Source organism: Crinia signifera, chromosome 1 (assembly GCF_055691185.1).
Source record: "Crinia signifera chromosome 1, ASM5569118v1, whole genome shotgun sequence".
NCBI classification, from domain to species: Eukaryota; Metazoa; Chordata; class Amphibia; order Anura; family Myobatrachidae; genus Crinia; species Crinia signifera.
In genome coordinates, this window is record NC_139217.1 from 204234820 (window position 1) to 204252473 (window position 17654).

Below are 17654 nucleotides of genomic sequence, written 5' to 3' on the forward strand. Positions count from 1 at the left end.
GTGTCCTCCCATAAACAGTGCTGTTTTAATTTGAAGACACAAAGACCAGCAAGTAGGCAGAGCATAATACCCCTTTCACACTTACAAAATATCCCGGGTTTTTGCACATGAACGTGCACCAACCTGGGATTTAGCTCAGTGTGAAAGGGTCTTGTCACCGCATACCGTGTTCAGCATTCCGGGATTTCTACCCAGGTCCGTCCTGACCTGGGTAGATTCCGGAATCGACACGGGATGCGGTGAGTGTGAACGGGTATTACGGGTCAGTGAGACCCAGATCCCGTTCACTGCAGTGAAAATTCGCCGCTGGGAGGTGCTGACATCTCCCAACGCCGCCCCGGCCAAGCCTCCAGATGACGCCACCTGCCCGACTTCATTCCGGGTCGGGTGGCCAGTGTGAAAGCACTTGCAAGCCGGGTCGCACCCGGAACTTAGAACCCTTCTTGCAAGTGTGAAAGGGGTTTTAGAAGGCTGAAGACGTGCAGCGCCAGAAAAAGCTGGTGATCCACGATGGGGGCTGCATAAAGAACAAAGCCCCACATCGCCGGAAAATACATCTGGTAAGATCTTGGTGCACTATTTAAAAAAATAGAAGTGCCGGTAAGCCTGCACCGCCAATAAAGAAACAGCATAATACATCAGTGAAAGTGCTATCCTCTGCCATAACGCACAGGGATAGTGCATATTACCCTGAACGCCACTTCTCACATCTACCCCAGAAAGCTCTGTACTTGGACTTCCCTTTACTGTATGATTGCCTTCACCTGTGTTAAGCAGGGTAGTTGATAACTAAGGTGTTTCACCATAGGTGATGGCAATCATATATTAAGGGGGCATTCCAGCAATAGGTAATTGTGTCCCTCCTGGAGAGGGTCATGTTGGAAGGCATGGTGAAACTGCTATAAGCTGTTCAGCTAAAAAACTTACTTTCCTTACAGGCACCGTGTCTGCAGCAAAACAAAAGCCTGTGTTGAAAGCATTAGAGCACTTCTAAAATTCCCTTTGGGCAATGAATGCAAGGTAATAAAACTGAAATTGTCTGTTTTGCACTACAAGTCTAAGCAAGCCCTGGCATGCCTGAATGGTATGGGTATACTGGTGCTTGTATATAGAAATAAAAGCTCATCCATGACCATTTGAGATTGCCGGGACCCATACCTCCCAACATGACCCTCTCCAGGAGGGACACAATGTTCTGTTCCTGGACTTCCCTTTTAATTTAGAATTACCATCACATGTGTTTTGAAAAACCTCTGAGCAATTAACCTGTTTAAATCAGGTGATGGCAATCTTAAATTAAAAGAGAAGTAAAGAAACAGAGAATTGTGTCCCTCCTGGAGAGGGTCATGTTGGGAGGTATGCGGGACAAATGTAAAAATGCGTAACTCCCAACATGACCCTTGCCAGGAGGGACAAACTACTCTACTTCTGGACTTTCCTGTTAATGTATGATTGCTATCACCTGTGTTGAACAGGTTTACTAATAAGAAATGCGTTTCACCACAGGTTTCATACATTAAGAGGAAAGTCCAGGAGCATAGTAATGTGTCCCTCCTGGAGAGGGTCGTGTTGGGAGGTATGAAAAAGCACATTAAGGTGCACTCACACCCTGTTAAAACTAGAATGTGGGTGTGCACCTATGAATATTCTAAACATGTAATTACCATCTTTACAAAAGAGAGAAGCTACAGCTGTTCTGTCCTTTCACAAATGACTATAAGAACCAGGCTTAACTAAACAAATAAGCACATACCACACAACATAACCCACTCCAGGAGAGACACAATGCTCTGTTTCTGCACTTCCCTCTTCATTTATGATTGACGTCACATAAGCTGTGTTGAACAGGTTAAGGGCCAGATGTATCATGCTTCAAAAAGGGATAAGGTGGAGAGTGATAAGCAACCAGCCAATAAGCTGACACCTGTAATTTTCAATCGGGTGAGCTTGATAATGTCTAAATATGTTAATTTCTTACATTGAAACACAGAAAAGTTTAGCTTGGCGATCTACAACTTAAGAATTCATTAACCAGCAAAGTGCCAAAATGCACTACTTCTCAAGTAATAATAGCACAAGAAGAATCCTACAAATACATACATACCTTCCAACACGACCCTCTCCAGGAGGGACACATTGCTCTGCTCCTGGACTTTCCTCATAATGTATGATTACCATCATCTGTGTTGAAAGAACTTTCTTAGCAATTACTTTAACCTGTTCAACACAGATGATGGTAATCATACATTATGAGGAAAGTCCAGGAGCAGTGTATTGTGTCCCTTCTGGAGGGGGTCATGTAGGAGGTATGACATAAACATACTTGCCTACTATATATATATAAATAAATCGATGTGGGTATGTTCCCTATGGACTCAAAAATAGCTTAACTGATGTTGATGAAATTTCCAGGCAATCTTCAGATTAGCCCAACGGGTGATCCTGTAAAGTTTGGTAGCGATCGGATCAACAGAAATATTTTTTTTTTTTAATTTTCATCAAAGTTGTGCAACGGAACCAGATTGACCATCAAAATATTGTCACCAAATTTAATCGAGGCAACAATCATCGGTGGCAAATTCAAAGGTGAAGACATACAAATTCCACGCATACCGATGATTTCCAAGGATTTACCATTCGAATTCAAGCGTCTCCAGTTCCCTTTGCTATTACCATCAACAAAGCACAAGGCCAATTGTTGACTATTGCTGGATTCAATTTGGAAAATTCATGTTTTTCACAGGGCCAATTGTCTGTGGCTTGCTCCTTAGTTGGCACACCAACAATTTTTTACTCCAAATAAAAAAAACAAAAAACATTGTCTATCCGCAGGCCTTAAGATGAATTAATAAAAGAAATATAATTTCCCATTTGCCTTAAATACATGTTTGTTTGTTTTTCTTGGGTGTAGCAAGGCACTGTACCTATAGATATCTGCTAACACTTTGTCGCATGACCGCCCCATCCATCCACCAGAAGTCATCTGGCTATAGATAATTAGTGCTTCCCGTGCGAAGCTGGGGCGGGACGCTAGTTATGCATAAAAAGAAACAAAATGACACAACTGTCTGTATGACAAGTTCTTGCCTTCAGTCACGCACAGGCTTTCTACTCCTTACATTGAGGAAAGAAATTATACATTGAAATCAGAGGAATACAGAATAAAGAAAACATATACTTTTGTCCTAAGTTTCAAAGTCAACCTATAAAATATCTGACTTACTGTGTAATGAATGGCTGTTCCATTGTTTCAAATATTCGTCCAAGAATAGGATTTTTAAGTTGAAGAGTAGAACAATGGATATGCACAGTAACATTATAAAAGGTCTCAGGGAACCCATCCTGCATGTCTTGTTACTATGTAGCTCAAGGTGAGAGTAAAATGGACTTGTGCAGTGCACTGCTTTGTCAGTGTACACACCCTCCCATGTTTGTAATAAAGCTGTAAAACAACCTGCTTGTCAGTTGCCTACTGTATATAACCACTTAAATAACATCCAGTAAAGCAATCTCTTTATGGAGAGAGCACATTAGATAGCAACTTTCCCAAACAATTGAAGAAAAAAAAAAACTGCATGTATTACATTTTCTGATGATTTATTGAATGATTGTTTTCCTGCATCTAGGGCTGGGTACACACACAAAGATTTATCTGTCAAATCTGTCTGATGGGAACAAAAATCTGGAAATGTATATGAGCAAATTACATTCAACATTTGTTTCCAAATTCTGAAAAACAGGCAAAAACAGTTACTTGTAAAAATGTTTTGTATCAGATTAATTTAAACAATTTGTCTGACTGGCCATTGTATGTGTTCTAGCATTTGGGTGCACATTTTTGATTATCATTTGCTCCCATGTACAGATTGAGCTGGTCCCAGCTTTGCAGGGGATGGCGGAAGAATCGCCAGCCGCCATCCCCCGCCAGCCGCCATCTGATCTGCGAAAGGGGACGCGCGCACACGAGATGCGCGCGCATCCACTTCCAATGGCGCTTTCCCCGGGTCCCCGCCGGCTTGCCGGCGGTCACCCGGGGTCCCCACCGCCTCCCCGCTCTCCCACCTAACCCTGTCCATCTCCCTGAAGCGGAGACGGACAGGGTTCCCGTCGCCCCGTCGCCCAGAAACTGAGATGCGCGTGCGTGTGAGATGCACGCGCATCTCAGTCAGATGGAGCGCCTCGCCGCTGGCGGATCGCCAGTGGAGACAATCTGGCGATTCGCCAGCAAGAGGGAGGCTGGCTCCATCTGTATTTCCAGCTTTTTATTCCCACCAGATAGATTGGTCAGATAAATCTGTAGGTGTGTGTACAGGTCTAGCTTACCATAATAATCTTTTACACAGTACAGGTATGATCTGACTTGAGCACATACCCAGTTTGAGATCTATTTAGAGTGATTACTTGATAATAGCTAAAAACCTCACATCACATTTGAAGGCAGAGTCATGCTGGATACACACCTAAAGATGTATCTGTCCAATCTGTCTGGTGGGAACAAAAATCTGTTATGCATGGGAGAAAATGTTAATCATCCATTTGCTGGAAAACAGATACAAATGATTGGATGCATTTGTTAAATGCAGGGAAATGCGTTGGAACCCTACAAACACTGCACCAGAGGGAGACCACACAGAATACAAGCAGACCATCTATCCTAAGGTGACTACAGATAAAGTTGTAAAGTTGTCAACAAAAGGTGATTCAGCACCATCAACTGGGAGACCCAAGGAATTACAGGTGGCAGCTGTAAGGTACCCTCATTTTAAAGTGTCTGGCCAGACAACAAATATCTGGACAGTCTAAATATAATTAACACCAAAACCTAACCACTAACTGACTGTTTATCTAACCAGCTATTTCATTTGAACCAATTAACATACTAACAGGACTGTGAATACTCTCAAGGGAAGTGCAATTATAATTAATATGTTTTAACAAAAACCTCTGCATGCTTATATAGTCACAACCGGTTGTGCATAATTCTTTTATTTATTTTTATATTTGCATTTAATTTCTTAATTTTTACATGTATGTTCTTTGATGTGTTGTATGTTTCTAGAGAGCAATTAAATAGTAATTACTGTTATCCCCTTATTGCGCAGTTCTATTTCTTTCCTTTTCTGTCTGCTATCTTGGGGCACCGAGCTTGCCCCCTTAGAACAGCAGCAATAAACGGGAAGTAACAGTATTTTTTGGTCTTGATAGTGGTGCAAATTTGATTTATCTGTGGCGCAGGACTTTGCACTTTTTGTTATTTGTTAAATCAATCTGATTGAACCATTTTTTTCTGAATGATTATTGTCTGCTTTCCAGAATTTGGGAGCAAATAGTTGATAGTCATAGGGGGTAGGGGTTATAAAAAAAACTATGGGTTGGACAGCCAGAATAGTGGGAAATGGTTAATCAAGATAATGGAGGGTGGAATATGGGGGTTGGGGAGAAAAACTATATCTAGTAAGAAGTCATTAGCACACCAAGAAAAAAAAGAAAAAAACAACCTTAAATCATAGTTGTCTTACCATATAGGCAATTGGCTCGCATTCAGGGAGAAAATGCTCTGTTCCTGGACATCACTGGTGATGTATGATTACCATCACTTTTGGGGATGTAGGTAATTGATAAGAAAGGTGTTTCAACACAGGTGATTGCAATCATACATTACCAGGGAAGTCCAGGAGCAGAGCATTTTCTCCCTGAAGGAGAGGGTCAGGTAGGCAACCATGCCTTAAATCAAACCCTAAAGCCCCGTCCACACGGGGGAGATATATTGCTCAGCCATATTTTGCTAGCAATATATGGTTGAGCAATATATTGCTCAGTTTCTCCTTTTCATCAGCGACCAGAGATGGTCGCTGATGAAAGGGAACCTCTGCCGGCTGTGCCACAGAGGTAATCAGCTGGTCGCAGGAGCACGCTCCTGCGACCAGCGATTAGAATGGGGCTGAAAACTGGAGCGTGCATTTATCGCCGGGGCACACTCCCATCACTGGCAATATGGTCGCCAGCGACCATATTTCCAGCGATTTCAGCCCCTATCGCCCCCGTGTGTACACAGCTTAAAAGTGGAAAAAAGAAGTAGTAAACTGAAATGCTTGCTGGCCAATACAAGTAGCTTGGCAGGCAAAATCGGGGAATTGGAAACCCTGGCCACAAGGGATGACTATGATATAATTTTGATAACTGAAACATGGGGTGACATTTAATAGGATGAGATTTTTAGTCACCTTCCAAAATCACACATTTTAGCACTTTTTAAAATTGCATTTTTTTCCCTGAATGTGCATATTTAATAAGATGCGAATTTGCTGCAAAAAAGTGTGATAATGTACGATTTTTAGTCATGAAAATGGGTGAATTTGAGGACATGTGCGATTTTTGTGTTAAAAAAAAAAATGGCGTGCAGTCCCCCCTTCCTGAGCATAACCAGTCCTGTGTTCATTGAGCCAGACCTGGTTCCAAAAATACGGGGGACAAAAAGCGTAGGGGTCTCCGTATTTCTGAAACCAGCCCCGGACTCTTGGAACAGTCCTGGTTCCAAAAATATGGGGGGGGGGGGGAACTGGGGGTCCCCTGTATTTTGAAACCAGCACCAGGCACCAACAGCCCTCAGTGTCATGCCACAGCCGGGGGACACTTTTTACATGAGGTCCCCTGGCTGTACAATGAGCACCGTGGCTGGACAGCCTTGGATGGGGTACCTGGGAGAGAGGAGACCACCCCAATAAAGGGTCCCCCCCCCCAAGTTTCACCCGTCCAGGGCTGAAGCCCGGGGGTGTCACTGGCGTCCGTGAGCTGTGGACGCTGGCCTGAAAGGGTTAAATCCTACATACCAAACAATGCTTTATATAGGTGAACTACAAGTCCCAGCAGGCCTCCCCGCATGCTGGGACTTGGCGAACTGCAGGTCCGGGCATTAATAGGCCTCCTGGGACTTGAAGTCCACCTGTAAAAAGAATGTTTAAAAAAACACACACACAGTGAAAAGTACACGTTTATTACACACACACACACACACACACCAATATACTTACAGCATCAGGGTCCATCGCTGACTCCCTCCTCCACTGGCCGGCTCACCCCGCACTGGCAGCGGGGTGAGCAGGCTTCCTCCGTCTCTGCTAACAGCTTCTAAAGCACTGTCATAGCGCTATAGAAGCTATTAGCGTGGTTGGCTCTATGCGTTTCGGAGACGCAAAACTCAGCCCTGATTGGCTGGGGGTTATTCTAATTCATATGGGGGTTATTCTAATTCTAATTCATTTGCATCCCCCGTGCTTTTGCATGGGGAATGATGTTGTGCGTATGCGCAGGTGTATTTCTGTGCATGTGCATACGCCGGGTGCATTCGGTCATGGCAAACAGACTATTCGCCGGGTGTACGCACCCAAGACTGAAGGAGTGGGGTGGTGGCGGATAGTCGTGCCCATGGGAATGCCCAGCGTTTCATGGGCATTCCCATGATAACACCCATGGTAATCGGCCCGTGATGTGGGTGCTGGGGGGGGGGCTGCCCGCCCACTTACTGCCAAATGTGCACACATATCTATGGTGGCCCGAGAGTCACTTTAGATATGCGTGCACTTACCATATCATTCAATGGTCGGCGACCATCGACTAATGTAGGTGTTTCCACATATCCTGCGGATGTTTATGTTAAATATCTATTCGCAACCAGTGCAAACGGACGTGGCATGCAAGAGGGGGGCGGGCGGACCGCCATTCGGCGGGTGGCATCTGGGGGATTCGCAAGGCTAAGAATTTGCAGGCTTGCGAATCGACCACAATAACCCCCTAAGTTTTTTAATATTTAACCACTTCAGTGGTACTTAAATTTCTGGGCTGTGTAGATAAGCTGACCTTGGCAAACTTGGAAGTTCTCCATGCTGTAATTTTCACTGAATTCCTGACTAAGGCCCTTATTCTGATCGGTGCGGATATTCCCGAATTCTGACGGTGCGGTCCGCACGCCACGCTGTGCGGCAGCGTGCGGCCATCGTCCGTAGAAACGCCCACGTGTCCTCCGCATTCGGACGGACTCACTCTTTAATAACAGGGCGTGTGTACGGACGACATACAAACCGTGCGTGTGCGGTGGAAACGTACAGATTCTTGCACGGTCTTCCCGCACAAGCACGGTCTTACCGCGTCAGAACGTACGGGAAGCTGTCCGTACGCCCCGATGCGGAGTATTTACGCTCAATCCAACACTTTTGTATTGAGTACACACAGCGATCACATGACCCACTTAGGCAATTAGGCAACCTCCTGGAAAAGGGATTGTTAGCAATTTCAATCAATTAAATGCTCATCTATACTAACCCACATTCCTACTTCATTCATGACACACATTAACCCTTACAGCATGTGACCCTAACATACATCTATATACACTATGTACATTTTGCTTATTTTAAAGAATTTAAACAACTTACACATATACTTTAGCATGTTAGAAAAAAACACTGACAACTTTGAACTTTAAATAACGATTTATTATAACAGAACTGTCAAAATAAAAATAAATCACATTTCCCCATCAATGATTTCGTCCATTAAGTCCAACATTTGCCTCATCAGGCCTCTGAGTCTAAGGAGGGCCCCACGGCGACCCTCCTCTGCTTGGGCAGGCTCATCTGTGGAGGAAATTCAAAATGAAAAATGACTAATGATATTCATGCATACATTTAACATAGTCAAACCTACATTTTAAACATGCATTCTGAGAGGTGTGTGTGTATATATATATATATATATATATATATATATATATATATATATATAGATCTATATATATATATATATATATATATATATATATATATATATAACTATATATAGATATATATATATATATATATATATATATATATATATATATATATATATATATACACACATATCTACCTATATATATGAGACATACTCCTATACATACATGCATACATACTACATGGAAAGCCTGATTTTTGCCCTCTACCCTTTACTCTGTAGAACACCTCACAGTCATACTGCTCCTTCTCAATCAAAACCCACCCATGACTAAGCTCTGAGAAGCATGCCACGCGCTGCACCAATCACAATTCTGCAAACAAAGTTCAGTGTCGGTTATATGATGGAGCCTAGCAGGGGAGTTACACAACTCTCCGGAATGCTCAGTACATTTGTGCAATCAAGCATGGCTTGGCTGCTGATGGTCTGCTCCAGAAATCATTGTCAGAATGCCAGTTAGGGGAAGCTGCAGCACTAACCCACTCCCATGCTCAAAAGCATTACTAAGACCAAATACACACACAATTATGGTGAAAAACATACATGCAGACTGCAGGGGGTGGTTAGCTAGAGGAGGGCCCAGGGGCACTCACCACTTGTTACTCCAGTCTAAGCCACGCCTGGCCATACTCCATTTATGCCATACTGAATCTAGTTTACACAGATCAATCACCAGTAAACTCTACTCACCTATATGAGGCTACAGATTGTATGCAAGCAGCAGGGACATGTAACCCTTACATGAGCAAGTCATCACTATCTTCCAGGATACAGATTAACTACACAGGTTCAGTGGCACTTAAAATCGACCTGACAGCCATCTGCACAACCTGTGTCATTAATATGTGTCCAGGATGAAAGGGATGGTTTGGCCACCCTATCTAACCCCAAAGTGTGTCTGTTGCTATCCAGTTTGTTTTATCACTTTATAGTATTGGCAAACACTATTGAATCACCAGTGCTACAAAGCAAATAGAAGATGACTACAGGAATAATGAATCTTTATGTATACATACCACTTTCCTCCGCCTGCGCCACCTCACAGGCCTCCTCATCTTCCTCTTCAGCTGGTACCAGCTCTGCCTCCACCAGCTCCTCCTCCTCTGGCACCACCTCCTCTGGCTCCACAACCTCCTCCTCCTGTGCCACCACCTCCTCCTCAACAATCTCCTCCTCCTCTGGCACCACCTCCTCTGGCTCCACAGTCTCCTCCTCCTCTGGCCCCACCTCCTCGGCCATCTCGCCAGTGCCCTCCTCCTGGGCCTGGTACGCCTCTGCCTGCTCCCATGCCTGTCTTGCTCTATCACGGGCTGTGTTTGGACAAAGTAAAAAAAGTGGCAATTAGTGGTAATTTGTATTAAGCCTTATCAACCTATAAATGCAAAGGTTATAAGTACAGATAATTGTACAGCCAAACAGCTCCTCAGTGGCCTTTGCAAAACACAGCCTGTAACATGGCAGGTATGCTGTGACATTTGGGCCATTTTAAGCATCACAAGCATTAATCCTCCCCAATAACATATTTTATGACCATTACAGGGAGTCAAACTCATATATTCTATGCCATGTTTAACTCATGATCAGGCTGCTGACCTTAGTGGATTAAATAATGTCAAGTAAGCAATCATGTACAAATCCACATTTACTGTTGAAATACTCACATCTAGCAATGCTGGCCCTTATGGATTGAAGCCTCTCTGGCTCCCTGCGCCGGAGGTCGGACCACCGCCGCTCCAGCTGAGCGATGGTCCGCCGCACATGGGTGCGGGCGTATATCCGCCGGCGGGCCACCGCATAGGCAGAGCGTTTCTGCCTATTCGTTATGAAGGGGCCCGCATGCCCCAGCCTGGTCTCCATAACGGAGACCAGTGTCCTCAGCTCGGCTGCAGAAAAGGGTGCTGCTCTGCCATAAGCCGCCATCTTAGCAATGGCACAAATCAAACAATCATGTGCTGTCATTGGTTGATCAGAGTGATATTTGGTATTAACTTTATTGTTCATTTTTACACTAACAGCGTGTATGCGCCCGTACAGACGGCTAACCCATTGCATCGCACACCCATCCTAAACAGTGTAAAATAAGATGGAAACACATTATATCTAATCTATAACATTCACCAAACATGGGTCTAAGCAACAGGTGAAATAGTGTGCATCTCTAGACACTTACACCTAACTCCACAAGGTACTAAACAGCTAATTTATAATGAAGGCAGACCTTTTCCCAAAATTAGGCCATGCTGCCATGTGTACACTTACCTTCTACTGGCCCCTACTACAGAGGTGGAATGAAAAGTAGCTAGCATCTAACCTGAATGTGGAGTGCTTTCACATGTGATTTGTATGCTAGCACTGATTACTTGTGGCTAAGTGGTGGACTGGATTGACATATGGAATGGGTAGTGTCAGTTGTACTACATAGCAAACAAGTGCACAGTACAGAAGTACATTCAAATATACATTGCATGTCTGACCTCAGTTGTATTTGGTCATTGGTGTTGGAATCTGCATTTAGCAAATAAATCAGACTTACTGAGTTTGCCAGGTTTTTTGGAAATATTTTTTAACACCAAGGGGCGGGACGTATGCGCCGCACGGTTGACGCTGGCGTACGGGACGCGGCCGTACGGAACGCAGGTTGCAGCTGATTAACGCCAATTACAGAAATAGTATTTAAAGTTGTCCTAGAAAGGCAAACAGTTGTTGCAAACATGCCAGGCTCAGAGTCAGAGGAAGACCAGGTGGTGCATAATCTCTTGGCACACATGGAGGCCAACACCACCTATGTGCCCCTCAACCCAGAGCACCCAGATGGCCCATCCACATCAGGCCAATCAGCAGCAGGGCCATCCTCAGCATCAGCAGAATCATTGGGAACACAGCAGGTGGCTTCCCAACAGAGTAGCCAGGCCAGCACTTCAGGTACAGCAACCGGTGGCCGTGGCAGTGGCAGTGCCCGTGCCCGTGGCCTTGCCCGTGGCCGCAGTGGGGAAACAGAGGAACCAACCACAAGAAACATGGCATATGAACCGCGGGAGCTTGACATCCTGGTGACCCAGGCACGTGATTTAATTGAGTGCCCAGCGGTGAAGTTGACACACACAAGGAGATGGAAGATCTGGGAGGAGATAACGGCGGAGATTAATGCAGTGGCTCCACAAGTTCGTCAGACGGAGCACGTTAAGAAGAGGCAAGTACATGTGTGTTACATTTGAGTAGGACAAGTCCAGTAATGTTAACATTCAATATTAGATGGAGTTGGTCAATGGGTGTTCACGTTGCTTGGAGGCACAGACATGTTGGCCATGACATAGAATTGATAGTTATTGGAGGGTGACTGTTTTTGTATCTTCTAAGGGTTGGTTTGAAAAATGAATATAATGTAAGTTTGGTGTCAGTAGTCACATGTTGTATTATGTTTCAGATTGCAATGGGTGCTACAGCAAACATGAGTAGTTACATGTATTAATATGTACACTTTGATTGCAGGTGGCACGACTTCAAAGGCAACCTCAAGAAGAAATTGACCCAGCGGTGGGAACACAGCCACACCTCTGGGGCTGGCCCCATGCCATCCAAGCTGGAGCTCACCCCCCTGGAAGAGATGGCCCAGTGCTGTATAGCAGTGGAGGAGATCCGGGGGGTGAGCACTATAGACAGCGAGTCCCCAGCGGAAGTGATGGCTTCTACGCTTGAAGGTAATTATTTGCCAGGCCATAAGTAGATGTTTAACATTTGGCATGGAATGTGTGGTAATTGGTAATTTCTCGTTCAACAGCATCCCCACCGCTTGGTCCAGATTCTCTTGAGGAGGCCGTGGAGTCTGTGCCACCTGGCCCCAGTAGCAGGCCCGTGCAGCAGCCGCCGGGATTGTCCGCGGCTGAATTGTCCATGTGGGGCCGTGTGCTGGATAGTATTGTGCAGCAGGGAGAGTCTGCATTCGAGCGGGTGCGTAGGGCCGAGGAGGTGCTGCAGGGTTTGACCACCAGCCAGCAGAGTATTGCTGAGAGCCTGCAGGCTATGAGTGCCAGCCAGCAAGCTATGAGTACCAGCCATCAAGCTATTGCTGCTAGCCTGCAGGTGCTGGCTGATCAAGCCCTGCGGCAAAATGACCTCCTCCTCCGCCATAATGAACTTATGGTGGAGCTAGTTACCAGCAGGGGAGCCTAGAGAGGGGGGGAGCAGGTACTAATTACCCGGGCCCAGGCTTGCTGAAGGGGCCCCGCAGGGGCCCTGGTTCGACCCCTCCCTTCCCCCTCCGTCCCTCCCGGGTATCACCAGTAGCACACACTTCTACAGCATGTGCTGTTCTGACAGCAGGCTCAGCATGAGTGTCTCACTAACAGCGTGAGAGGTCATGCTGAGCCTGCTGTCAGCACAGCACATACTGTAGGTCAGTGACGTGCGGTGAGGTCAGTGACTGGTGAGGCACTGGCTAGGATAAGAGCCAGAGTTACACACGTACACACAAACAATATAGACCGGATAGATTTACCATTTAATTGAACAATAACAATAACATATTTCCCTGTATCTCCACAGGATTTAAAGCAAAAAAAAAAGAAAAAGATGTGGAAACTTATATCAAATAATTCACATGTATTATACTTGAAGGTTATGCCTTCCCAATTAAGGATTTTACACCTTTATATGTCTTTTATGTGTAACAATATTTTATATTGCTGTGTTCAAGGTTCTTGTTATTCTTATTTGATACTTTTTATGTCTGTGCAGTAAAAAGTTACACTTGCTGCTATGATGTCTTACCAATAGTTACAGTAACACTTTCTTCTATGGTAACAATAGGCTGGGAAGCAAGGCAGTTATTTTTAATTTCTGGAGATTACTCTGACATTTGTTGCTTCCCAGAATATGTCGCTCTTTTTGTATATCTCACAATTACATTTATAAAATGAACATAATTAGCTCACAATTATGCTAGGTTGCACTTATTTATATATTTTATCCTGGAAGCTGTAATTAGTACACTTCTTTTTAAATATTGATTAAATAAAAGCTATGTTTTAACGGATTGTGTTTTATCAGTTGGACATCCCCTGAAGTTTACCTCTGGAGTGCACAATCTCTCCACACTTACTCTCTTTTTTTCTTTAAACTGTGCATGGTACTGTCTAGAAAAGTGTGCACAAGTATAAAAAAGTTAAAAAAAAAAAACCGCATAGGGTCCCCCCTCCCGAGCATAACCAGCCCCGGGCTCATCGAGCCAGTCCTGGTTCCCCAAATACGGGGGGAGAAAATTGTGGGGTTCCCCCATATTTAAGAAACCAGCACCAGGCTCTTAGACCGGTCCTGGTTCCAAAAAATACGGGGGACAAAAAAATTGGGGGTCCCCCGTATTTTGGAACCAGCACCGGGCTCCAACAGCCAGCAGTGTCATGCCACAGCTGGGGGACACTTTTTATGCAAGGTCCCCCAGCCATAGCATGATCACCCTGGCTGGTCAGCCCAGGACGGGTACCTGGGGGAGTGGGGTCCCCCACCCCCAGGCTTCACCCGTCCCGGGCTGAAGCCCGAGGCTGTCCCCGGTGTCCCAGGGCGGTGGACACCGGGCTGATAAAAATAAGTGTAAAAGTATTGGGTTCTGCTGCGGAACAACAAATAACAGCAAACCGTCCCCTGTATGCATGGACTTGGGGAACCACAAGTCCCAGCATACAGGGCATTAATGGGCCCGCTGGGACTTGAAGTTCCACAGCAGAACCAATACGCCAATAAAAACACACACACAGTAAAATTTTATTGACACACACAGCAGTCTTCACCTGGCGGGCGACAGCCAATAAGCTCTTTTGCGCGGCCGCCGCCGTGCCAGGGCTTCCGGCGTCTTCACCTGGCGGGCGGCAGCCAATAAGCTCTTTTGCGCGGCCGCCGCCGTGCCAGGGCTTCCGGCGTCTTCACCTGGCGGGCGGCAGCCAATAAGCTCTTTTGCGCGGCCGCCGCCGTGCCAGGGCTTCCGGCGTCTTCACCTGGCGGGCGGCAGCCAATAAGCTCTTTTGCGCGGCCGCCGCCGTGCCAGGGCTTCCGGCGTCTTCACCTGGCGGGCGGCAGCCAATAAGCTCTTTTGCGCGGCCGCCGCCATGCCAGGGCTTCCGGCGTCTTCACCTGGCGGGCGGCAGCCAATAAGCTCTTTTGCATGGCCGCCGCCGTGCCAGGGCTTCTGGTGTCTTCATCTGGTGGGCAGCAGCCTTTTTTGAGCTCTTTTGCAAGGCTGCCACCCACTAGACTTCCTGGAGTCTTCTTTCTTCAGGAGCTCTTCTCTGCTCCATCTCTGCAGGCAGACTGTCTGCTGCTGGCTCACGCTAGCTCTTAAAAGACCTCTGAGGGGGGCGGAGCCAAGACATGGAGTAATCTGATTGGCTCCCGGCGGCCATCTTTGAATTTAAAAAATTCAATTATGTAGTCCACGGCACCGCAGCTTTTTATATAAATAGTAATTAGCGTAACCCTTGCACTACAAGTCCCAGCAACTGACTAATAATGCTGGGACTTGTAGTGCAAGGATATTAATTACTATCAATATTGCACAGCCACAGCCAGACTCCCTGCCAGTCCGGGGAAGAGAAGGAACTGAAAGCAAAGTTCCCCCTTGCCCCGACAGAGACCACAGGAAGCCGGAGGGGGGATCTAGCAGCGCAGCAGGTACGCACCGCACGATGTGTGTGTAATAATAGCAGCGGTGCTGTAATGTGTAATCGGCTGCTGCTACCCCCGCTCTGACCCCCCCGCCCCAGCAGCGCAAATCGACAGCGGGGGTTTCAGCGGTAATCGGCGGTGCGGTAGCGCGGCAGGTATCTCTACTTAGTCTAGCAACCAGGCTGCTGCCCCCCCCCCCCGCTCCCCTCCGCAGCCTGAGAGCTACCGCAGCAGTGCTACAGGCAGCCTCCGCAGATGAGAGCTACCGCAGCTGCGCCAGGTTGCGGAGGGGAGCGGGCGGGGGGGGGGCAGCAGCAGCCTGGTTGCTAGTAGAGATACCTGCCGAGCTACCGCACCGCCGATTACCGCTGAAACCCCCGCTGTCGATTTGTGCTGCTGCAGGCTGGGGGGGGCAGAGCGGGGGTAGCAGCCGATTACAGCACCGCTGCTGCCTGAACCCTGTTTTTTTAAATGTAATTATAAAATCACTGTGTGTGTGTGTGTGTGTGTGTGTGACTGTGTGTGTGTGTGTGTGTGTGTGGGGGGGTGCAGTGTGTAAGTCAGTGCAGTCACTACAGTGAGTGTTAACTTAACACTTACATGCTGGTGCTGCTGACCTGGTCCCTGTCTGCACGCACGCTGCCAGACACTGACTGCGCAGCTCATGGGCAGCGGATACAGGCTGTCATTGAGTGACAGCCTGCTCCGCTGTCCTATCACATCTGTCTCAGTGGCAGGGGCATCCGTCCCTGTCATTGAGGCAGACGAATCAATGCCGCTTCCCCATGCAATTTTAATGGGCTTCTCAGCCTATTTTCCCCATGCGGGTTATGCCCGCCCCCAGCTGCCCGACAGTTTTCTATTGTCAGCGGGAGGCACAGCTCCCGCTGCCGCCCAGCCTCCCCAAAGTGTCCCACCTCATAGATAATTAAAGAAAAAAATCAAATATGATATTTATAACAATAGCATATATGTGTTATGTTATAAATATCATCTTTTTTTTTTTTTTATCAGTTATGACAGGGGAGGCTCTGCCTCCCCTGCCTCCCCTGACTGCACGTCCCTGCTGTAGGTGTGTGCTGCGTCTGAGATTACAGGTTTTAGAGTTTTCTTTTACCCACCTCTAAACATTTTGGGGGTGTGACCTAAGTGTGGGAGGTTCCCACACCACACACACTTAGGCCACACCCCCAAAATTTTACCGGGGCCCGGCATTCCTCTCGGCTGCCCTGGTTACCAGCAATAGGGCCCTAATGTCACCCGCTTCGGGTGCATTACCAACACCATCACTCCCTGCTGCCAGAGGGGGAAGAACATCCACCCCCTCACCAGCATGTGCTCCACATGAGGCACCATCTGACTCTGGCCGTGGACGAGGCCGAAGACCTGCTGCACGTGGCAAGGAGCCTGCCAGGGGCAAACGTGCTCGCAAATGAACTTGTGTCCACATTAATCTCCACCGTTATGTCTTCCCAAATCTTCTATTGAGCTGTGTGTGTCAGCATCCTGTGTCAACATCCGTGCCCAGGGTCACCACATTTCCCCGCGTTTCAAATGTCATGTTTGGTTCCCCTGTTGCCCTGTTTCGGCTACCATTACTGTGTGCTGTACTTGAAGTGTTGGTGCTGTACTTTTGTTGTGAAGCCACCTGATGTGTTCCTAATGATTCTGCTGTGGCTATTTCTTCTATATTATTTCTTTTTTGGCCTGTTATGGTCCCATTTGTTTTGTGTTGTTTTTTTCATTTTTACCAAAGTGTCTTTAATAAATATTATTTTGGCCCCACAAATGTCTGTATTAATTGATACATGCAGAAGTGCCATGTGTATTAGTATTAATAATATTAAGCTGTGTTCATTATTTGCAGTGTAAAAGTGTGTGACAAGTGCAGCATGTAATGTTCCCTTTAAGCTGCATGCTTCCAATTGTAGCAGTTAGAAGCGTGTAATTAACAAGTAATGGGTAAAGTATGTGATTGTATTGGGTTCAGGTGACATTGGTTGAGGTGCGTCCGTCCTGATTAGGCGTTCCGATTGCCTAGCGCATGACCGAGTGGTGTCCGCAAAGCAAGAGTAGCCTTTTGGACACTGCACATTTCTTCCCTTTTTGTTCGCGTGCATTCGGCGTGCTGTCCGAATGCACGCCTACCAAAATATGTGTACTCCCCCGTGTCCGCCCATGTTTCCGCCCAGTTTAGCCCACTTTGAAAGTACGCCCCTGTGTCATTCCGC

The 17654-nt window shown here is 46.5% G+C and overlaps 1 protein-coding gene across 2 annotated transcripts in view; it reads right to left on the reverse strand.

The window, feature by feature from the left end:
• The window catches only part of LOC146027098 (beta-1,4-galactosyltransferase 1-like), a 134361-nt gene extending 128789 nt beyond the window's left edge, over window positions 1–5572 (reverse strand). Inside the window, exon 1 of one of the 2 annotated variants that reach the window (XM_083158092.1) lies at window positions 5520–5572. In XM_083158092.1, the coding sequence (XP_083014218.1) occupies window positions 5520–5541 (22 nt within the window). In that variant the 5' untranslated portion in view covers window positions 5542–5572. Of the gene's footprint in view, window positions 1–3223; window positions 3338–5519 lie in introns of those variants that run through there. The other variant, XM_083158091.1, reaches the window with a different exon arrangement.
• Between the last annotated feature and the right edge of the window lie 12082 nt (window positions 5573–17654).